The sequence below is a fragment of the Semicossyphus pulcher genome, unplaced genomic scaffold (genome assembly GCF_022749685.1).
Source record: "Semicossyphus pulcher isolate SPU_LCO1_2020_fin unplaced genomic scaffold, fSemPul1.0.p SCAF_16, whole genome shotgun sequence".
Classification (NCBI taxonomy): Eukaryota; Metazoa; Chordata; class Actinopteri; order Labriformes; family Labridae; genus Semicossyphus; species Semicossyphus pulcher.
This window is the reverse complement of record NW_027211670.1, coordinates 10,847,128-10,856,302: the sequence shown is the minus strand read 5'-3', so window position 1 is coordinate 10,856,302 and position 9,175 is coordinate 10,847,128. Positions and strand designations below refer to the sequence as shown.

Sequence of the window (9,175 nt, the reverse complement as noted above, 5' to 3'; positions counted from 1 at the left end):
GTTGAGAATGTTGCTTGTCTACAGTTTAATATTAATGCAAATTATTTTTAAGTTAAAACCACAACATTGCATAAAATAAATTACAATACTGTTTTTTTAAAACACACAGGAGAAAGTGCGTCTTCAGTTAAAATGTAGTAGAGCCGGTGGGTCCCCGTTGGTTCCTCTGTGGCTGTGGGTGGTTGTGGTTGCTGGGTGACGGGGAAGAAGGGGTTGACCAGTGATGAGGTGCCAGAGGCAGCGTTATCGGATACATCTCGTAGGCGGGTGGCGGGCCTCCTGGCCAAACGCCTGTCAGCTTGGGGTCAAACTGCATGAAGTAAAAAAAATTAGCATGCAGTAACAGTTCCTCTTAAAAAAAGTTAGTGTTCTATCCTTGATATTTCAAATAATACAGAGAGGTATAAGCCTGAAGCTTTAAATAATAACCTTAGAAAAAACTAACCACTTTTAGTTTTAAGAAAAAAGTTTGCCATTTCAAGAAACGCACTTAACTAATGCTGTTGCTGCTAGCAACCAATTAGCCTAGCTAAGCACAACAGTGGGAAACAGCTAGCAAGGGTCACCTGAAGACTCAAGGAAACCAAGAACTAGCCCAGCAAACAAACATCAATATGATGTATTTACATCTTTTCAAACTCTGTTTTATTGTACATAAAAAATCAAATATGTTAATTAGGGAGTTTTAGCGATGCTAGTTAGCTTATTTTGATATCTGTGTACAGAGCCCTGTAGATCCAGTAGGCTATTCATTCTAAGCTAAAACCTCAACACCCAGTATCAACAACGTTTCACACTCTTGTTTTTTTTAGATTAAATAAAATAATATAATGTATTAATTTGGGAGCTCTAGCAATGCTATTAAGCTTATTTTGTTATCTGTGGACAGAGCCAGTGTAGCTGTTTCCCTGATGGTCCAGTATTCATGCTAAGCTAAAACCTCAACACCCAGTAAGAACAAGTTATCCCACTTTGGCTTTTGTACATACAAACATGTTGATTTCTGAGCTTTAGCCATGCTCGTTAGCTAACTTTGTTATCTGTAAACAGAGTGAAAACGTGTTAATACTGCATGTTCAAGTTTTAGCCTAGCCAGTGCAGCTGTTTTCCTGTTGGTCTTGGATTGATGCTAAGCTAACCTATAAGGCTGCTAGCTCAAGCTTCATATTTAGTAGACAAATGTGTGGTATATGGCTTTTTGTTAAACTCAAGACAAGATATTTTTAGAATGAATTTCCAAAAGATGTCAATCTATTACTTCAACAAATTAGAATTTTTGGAGTTTAAAAATGTTAATAAGAGAATAGAGGAAGAACCAGGATTTGGCTCTGTAAAAACTGATTTTGAGACTCTTAGAGTAAAGATATCACCGATAATTGTTAAAAGAAGGACCATTACTAATACAAATAATTTCAATATGTGTCATCGATTGCGGGGAAAGTGTCTGACTGTAGTGAGGGCTCACGCACCAGTGAGTATGGAGGTGGGTGATCCACAGTGCTGTACCGAGGGGGGAATCTGTCGTAAACTCTGTCCTCTTCTGCCCAATCTTCAGGCAAAGCAATTGTTTGGACTCCTGAAGATGTGTTGTCATCTTGTCTTGTTGGCATCGTGATGTCATATGCTGCTCTCTTCTTCTTCGTGTGCAGATAGAAACAGAGGAGAACCACCGCTATGGACACCATCAACACTGGTAATCTGGGAACACATTATTATATGTAATTATTATAGTGTCTCTCAAAGCCTCAATTCTCTTACTAATTGATCATTTATTTCTTGACTGTTTGACTACTTACAAATATTGAAAGATATTCCCTGCCACACTCATGGCTGGAAATATGTCAACCTGCTGACATAACTGTGAGAAGAAAAAAAGAGGCATACAGAACATTCAGTGCAGAATTCAACAACATGGACATTGATAATGTGTTTATGGGAGCATATTGGAACACTTATATGATACTCTGAGTGCTTACTGTACTCTCACAGGGTTGTTACCTAAGCTGACCCTGCAGTAGTTTACTAACAATCATATTAAAAACCTGCTGTGTACATCTGGAAAGCCCAAACAACATGTTAGAACCATAAGAAGTAGCATGAAAACAACTGCACAATTGTTTGACTATACACTGAGTTTAACAACTGTCTTTGGACCTTCATCCTATAAATCTGTTGCGCAAAACAACTGTAAGTTAAAAAGAACTGATTTCACATAAGCTGTACAAGTGTTATGAAACAGAATTATAAGATAACTGGATTTGTCATCATTACCGTACATTGGGATGAGCTCTCACCGTTGTTTAAGAATCCAAAGCCTTCAGAAACAGATCTGACCCGTGTAGTTGCTATAAAAGGATAATGTGTCACTCAGGGAAGTACACAACTTGAAGAGCTTTTACAGCATTATTGTCTTTGTTAAAGACACAGGACTTAGAGGTGTGCCCTGTGTCTTCTCTTTTTGTGCCAGATGAATGACATCATTCAGAAATCTGTTGAAATCACTATTAACTGTAAAAAAAAAACACCAATCAACAACGGCGTTCCTCAGGGGTCCATTATAAGACCACTGTTGTTGTGTTTCAACTCAATATATAAACCTCGTAGTAGCAATCAGAAACAATATACAATTTTTTTTCCTTCACAACAGTGATGGCTGAATTCATGGCAATATAATTTTACTGTTTATTTATTTTATAAATTTACAACTTAAAGTCATATTATTCACGAGTATAATTTACTTTATTTTGTAGATTATTTACGTTCAAAAGTTCATCACAATTTCATTTAAAAAAAAAGAATGCTTAAACTGGGATATTGTATCTCTTAAACTGTCAATACATACATACTGTACGTTACTGTTTCATGGGTTTCAACTGGGTTGAAACTTCAGTAGCTGTATGAGTCAAATAAAGATTCTTATATACATAGTGGTTTGTTTACAGGAAAATTAATCTATACACAAATAAAACATGTAACTACAAGGATTTAGAGCTTGTATAGTAATAAACTTGATTCAAAACTCTTCACAAGCACTTCAAGAATTGGTCTGTTGAGAAATATCAACTGTGAAGTTACAAAGAGGCTTTTGGAAAGTGTGGGTACAGATTCAAAGCAGACGGTACATTTACAAAACGATTTAAATTGCAAATTTTGGCCCAGATTTGTAAAAGTGTGGCTGAGATGAGAACAGTTTCACAGTTCTCTGCTCTGAGCTTGTCAGATGTTTTGGTTGAGGATTTCACAACCAGAATCTTGAATTTCCAATTCAGTAATGTTAAAAAAAAAAGAGGCTTATCATATGCTTTGAAACAATTTCTGGACTTCACATAAAAATCACAGTGACACTTTTTTTTATTGCATAGAACTTCTATATGATAAAAAGTACAGTGCGTTTGAAGACGAGGAGGATCAGGGTCGCTCTGAGTAAGCTGGAGGGCCTGTGTATGATGGTGGAGGGCCTGTGTATGATGGTGGAGGGTCGGGGGATGATGGTGTTTCAAGCTGCGGAAGACAAGGGGAGACATTTAATTACAGAGCGGACAATTGATGTCATTTGGTTACTGACAAATTAACATTTTCAATATGAAAATTACAAGAGCAATCTCATCATGGATTAATGACAAAACGTATTAATGTGAACAAGAGTGTGCCGTACCCTGTATGGAGGAGGCGGACTGACGTTTCTTGAGCAGTATACGGGAGGATCTCTGTAAGGACGTTGAAAATATGCTTCATATACTTCCCCGTCCACCCGCTCCTCCTCAAATATGGGGATGACGTATACAGATGCAGAGTCAGCGGGCCTCGGGGGCAAGCCTTCTTCTTCTTCTCCTCTGTGTTTGTTTGCAAAATGGCAGCATAGGATCCACAGAACGATGCCAAAACACAACATAGGAATCCTGTAATAAAGAAGAGCTTAGCACGCATACAGAGAGGGATTCACTTAACAGAAAAGAAGACATACTCACTCAAACACAGGGAAATAGAAGCTCATGGTAGTTTTTTCTTCTGTGTCGGTTTGACACCTGAAGAAAAAAAAAACTGACCTAAAGATTACAACACTACTTAACAGTTTAATGTTTAGTTTTGCAATGCGGTTTTGAAGGGGGAGTTCAAAGGTAGCTCATAATGTCTCCAGTCTTTAAAGCACACCCTTTCACACATAACGTCTTAAAGGAAAATGTCCCTTCTGCGTGTGTGAACGTTGCAACTTTTTCTGCATAAAAGTGCGGCTCAGTGTGAACTTTGTGTAGCTTTTATTGGATGTTGCAGTAAAACATATTCCAGACTGGAATGCAGATCCATTACAGTGAAAGCAAACATTTTCTTTTAACATTTTGATGAATATATAAAAACAGGTATCCAGTTACAGGCCTAACTGAACAGTCAAATATGAACTAGCAAAGAAAAGGATTTCAAGAAGCTGCCCCTGAATAATGCGATATATTTTTACACTAAAAGTGAAGCTTACCTTCAAGAAGCCATGCAGTGCTGTTTAAGTGGAGTGTTGACCTAAAAAGGACATTTTTATAACCTCATTTGGCTGGTTAAAGTAGCAGAACTCGCCAGTTACGTAAACAACTTTTCGCCACTGACACCAGACAGCAGACTGACCGACAGTTCAACTAAGAGCCAATAGCTGATAAGGATACATTGTAATAAAACACAGACATCATAAAGTCGGGTAAAGACTTTAGAGGAAAAGAAGAGGATACCAGGGAAACACAGGAGTCCCTGTTGCAGCTTGCGTCTTAGGAATGCAGCGGAGGTTTTGTTGAAACACGTCGGAGGAATCTCGGCTGCAGAAGAATGTTTTACTTTGAAGGATTTCTGTCTGAGAATAGAAAACATAATTTGCTACTCGCACTGTGCCGTCCAACACAGATGAAACACTTCAAGGTTAAACCACCACACGCTCTTTTTCAAGCTTAACTCATTCTTTATTATGTCTCACAAAAGGCCCCATAATATTTCCCATGCTGCACCTGTTTTACACAACGTTTATTACCAGTTATATAAGGAATCTGGAGGAATAACATGAACTAGAATGGAGGAGGTGGTGGAGGTGGAGGTGGTGGTGGCACTATTCCAGAGGTGCCCATCTGAGGGGGTGGTGGAGGAGGAGGCGGGGGTGGAGCTCCTGACATAAGTGGGGCTGGAGGAGGAGGTGGAGGAGGAGGAAGTCCAGCTCCAACTCCAGGAGGAGGTGGTGGTGGTGGTGGTGGGTACATGCCATTTGACGGAGAGATTGGCTGCGGAGGGGGAGGTGGGGGGAGACAAGTGGGTGAGGTCATGCAGGGCGGAGGGGGGAGGCCACTGTCCATGGAGGAAGGGGGAGGTGGTGGTGGTGGAGGAGGAGAAGGCATATTGGGGTCTAAGTTGGCAGGAGGAGGAGGAGGCAGGCTGTCGTTTGTGGTGGTGGAGGCAGTTGGAAAGGTGGGGACTGATGGAGGAGGCACAGCGATGCCTAAACTGGACCTGTGTACAGGACATACAGAAACGCTAATGTTAGCATAAATGACGTCGACAGAGTGATACACCTGGAGTGATACATCTGGAGTGATACACCTGGAGTGATACACCTGGAGGTCTTTATAACATGGATATTTGTTATTTGCTTTGTTGGTGGTAGTTTCATGAGCAGATAGATACCACACTCATTTCTGTGCGCTAAATATGGAGCTAGAACCAGCAGCCTGTTAGCTTAGCTTAGCTTAGCTTAGCTTCGCACAAAGGCTAGAAATTGGAAAAATAGCTACAGTGAAGCCTAACTCTCTCCAAAATAGAGATATAAATATACCTCTACAGCACCTCTAAACTCCATTATTACAGGTAAGCTAGCTTGTTTAAGCTAGCTATTTATTGGCTGGACCTGTCACTTCCTGGAGTTAACGCTTTTTTTCTAGAAAATGTTCTAAGCTAAGAAATACAGGGTCGAGGTTAAAAAGTTTTGGTAGGCCAATTTTGTTTCCGTTGGACAGAGCCAAGCTAACTGTTCCATTTCTTTCCAGTCTTTATGCTAGGCTAAGCTAACCAACTGCTAACTGTAGGCTACTTAAGGCTTATGTCTAATGATGAGGCTTCTGATTTAACCAGAGGTGGGAAATAATAACAAAATTGGTTTCCACTGTACTTACGTAGAGTATTTAGGTATCTGTACTTTACTTATTTAGTTTAGTATTTAAGTATTTATTTTTACCCCCTACACTTTAACACAAAAACAGGACTTTGTGCTCCTTACATTACAGGCTGGTTACTTTAGTTAAAATGCATTTAAGGATAATTGCACGCTACTTTCCCAACATGAAGACCAATTTTACGCTTTTTAACCTAAATGAATGAGACAATAACATTCAGAAAAGACTATTCCGACGTAACGGACATTAGTGGGACACTTGACCACAGAGAAAGTAAACCAACCAAAGTTTCAGACGACGTCGGAGCAGATTCAGCGCTGTAAGATATTTCCCATCCAACTGATTTGCACATATAGCTTTGTAAAAATTGAATTCAAACTATGTCTTATAGTCTCCCATGCATATTTCTCAAAACTGTTGCTTTAGTCCATGATGCAGAAACCCTTCAGACATGATCATCAGTGTCAGAAGTTATGTTAGATATTATGACCATTTTCTGATAACCACTATTTGTCGAATTTTGAATAATAAAATCAGTTTTTCTATGCAAAAAGCAAAGGACGACTGTTTGAACGTACACAGAGAAGTCTGATGTGCTCTGGATGCTCTCTGTGGTATCTGCTCTCTTTCTGGGCTGCTGCTCGGTGACCTGTGGAGGAAACTGAATGAAGGAAAAGAAGAATAGAAGGTCAGCTTCACAGTTGGCAATATCTCCCTCAACACCACACTATCACACTATGGAAAAGGTGGTATTCATTTTGCTGTACCCCCTAAGTCCATTGTTAAATAATGAAAGCTGGGTTAAAACTGTTTTCAATTTAGTATTAAATTTACCTGAAAACTGTGTCCGACGGAGTCCAAGATGGAGTACGATATCGGCACTCTCGTGTAGCTTTTCTCTGGCTCCTTGCCTGAAGTCGGCGGGGCCAAATGTTTGGCGCGAGTCTTTGTTTTTGGAGTAGTAAAATTACCGATTTCTCTTCTGGCTACCTTCTCAAAGTGGATCGCTGCAGCCTGGATCAGAGAGCAGAGTGAACGGACTCATTACTTGTTCCCATGACAAAATCTCTCTATAAACAAACGGAGCATAGTTATATCTATACCAAATGGACTATAGGTTAATGGTTGGATTTCTGCTGGAGTCCCTGAAGGTCACACGATCAATGCTAAAGCAAATTAAGTTCATTAATGTGTGAGAATGAAAATAGAAAATATAGAGAACCTATTTTAAATTAGAAAGGCAAATTTGTACAGTGAATACAGATTTCTATAAAAGTTATAATCCAAGAGGGCTCCAGTAATTTAATAAAACCAGCGACAGAATGTTTTTCCTAGCTGCCTACAGAAATGCAGGTAACTCTTTATTTTTGTTCCTTATTCAGTTAGTTCACCAAAACAAATATAGAAATCTTAACGACTATGCCTTAGATATTATTGCCAGCTCCCACAGGTCACAGCCCTTTCTGGTTCAGACCTCAGGTGTATTTCAGGTAAAAAGTGTTCCTCACCAGTGACAGCAGGTTGACGGACGACTCCATATCTTTGATCTGCATGGCCTGAGAGTCCAGCAGCCTCAGCAAGGTGCTAGCCAGACTGTTGATCTGATACGTCACGCTGGCCAGAGACTGGGCAGCCAAAGCTTTGGCCTCCTCAACAGCTTTGGTTGTATCCTCTGCCTGCAGGATTTTTAAGATTATAAACAGAACAGGTAATTAATTCATGGTTCAAATTGAAATGGGGGAGGCGGTAGTGGGGTCTTTACTAGCTAAAAACAGTGGTGATACTACAGTATACAAATACTCCATAATATGTTGAAGTCATACATGAAATTTAACTAAAAGTATGAAATAATATATTCTATTGGAATTAAATTAATAATTGGCTACTGTCATGACGTTTGAATGTATAAAAATACATATTATTGAACATAGATTGTACGTATAAAATCTTGAGTTGATAAATTAATACAGATGTCACATAAATGTAAGGCGTAGGCTATAAAGTAGGCTGTAATATTTTCCTATTACATGTAAAGGAGTACAAGTGAAGACATACGCCAAAAAAGAAGGCCCTACGTCAATTTTGCTGTCAGGCACAGTAGGCTACTTGAGTAACTGTAGCCTACTTAGTTACTTCCAACACAGGTAAAATGCGTCCAAAACTTTTTACAACTTAAAAACATGTCATGTTATGCTTTCATAATTAAGTTATTACGTCTTTTTAACGAGCATTACTCACCTGAAGGTAATTGTTCTCGCAGTAATCCGCCACTTTGAGGAGGTTGCTGTGATTATCAACGAGACCCTTCCTGGCAGCCGGCGCCTCTTGAAATATCTGAGTTATAACTTCAGAAAACTTCTTTTGCTCCGTCATTTCTCCCATTTTCCACCGCAAACAAACCCTTTAAAGACCTTGTTACTTTGCTTGAGGAGGATGCTAAAGTTTCTTGGCAGCAGTCAGTCGGGGCGGGGAGGGGAGTGGTTTGGTGGGTGAACGCGGAATTAACCGCAGGGGTAAGATTTTCACCGTCAGAGCAACAGCTGGTCCCGGGGCAGGGCGGGATGCACGAGCGGTATCTTCTAGAAACATGTGTCTTGTAAGATGTTATGGTGTAGGATGTATTATGTATTACCATAAGTTACCATATTTATTTAACCTAGACATTAACATACCTGGGTTATACAGGCTACTGAAGCATGTTTACTGTATCAATTTAGAGAAATATCAGATTAAAAGTCTCCTCATTGGGTCCTTGCAGGGCCGTGCACAGACATTTTTGGGGGCAGGGGCTCAGGCAAAAAAAGGGCACTTGCCCCACCCACATGCGCTAATTCCCACCCTGATGTTGTCACACTGCTGCCATCCATAATCAGACATTATGTTGTTGACATGGCAACTGTTTATATTCTACTGAACCACGAAGAAACCACAGATTTGACATGTTTTCATGAAAGAAACTCATTCTCATTAAATCAGTGGTTTCTTTGAGAAAGACAGTTAGGAAGGATGCAATTTAATGGCATTCAAACAGAATCTGT

General features: G+C 39.7%; 1 protein-coding gene across 1 annotated transcript; it reads right to left on the bottom strand.

Annotated features, from left to right (window-relative positions):
- Positions 1 to 4,918: 4,918 nt before the first annotated feature.
- abi3b (ABI family, member 3b) lies at positions 4,919 to 8,519 on the bottom strand. The gene is made up of 5 exons (XM_069664936.1): positions 8,376 to 8,519; positions 7,646 to 7,813; positions 6,972 to 7,151; positions 6,716 to 6,798; positions 4,919 to 5,478 (listed from the first exon to the last, which is right to left on the bottom strand). The coding sequence occupies exons 1-5, from the start codon at positions 8,517 to 8,519 to the stop codon at positions 5,043 to 5,045; spliced, it is 1,011 nt and encodes a 336-aa protein (XP_069521037.1). The 3' UTR covers positions 4,919 to 5,042.
- Positions 8,520 to 9,175: the final 656 nt, after the last annotated feature.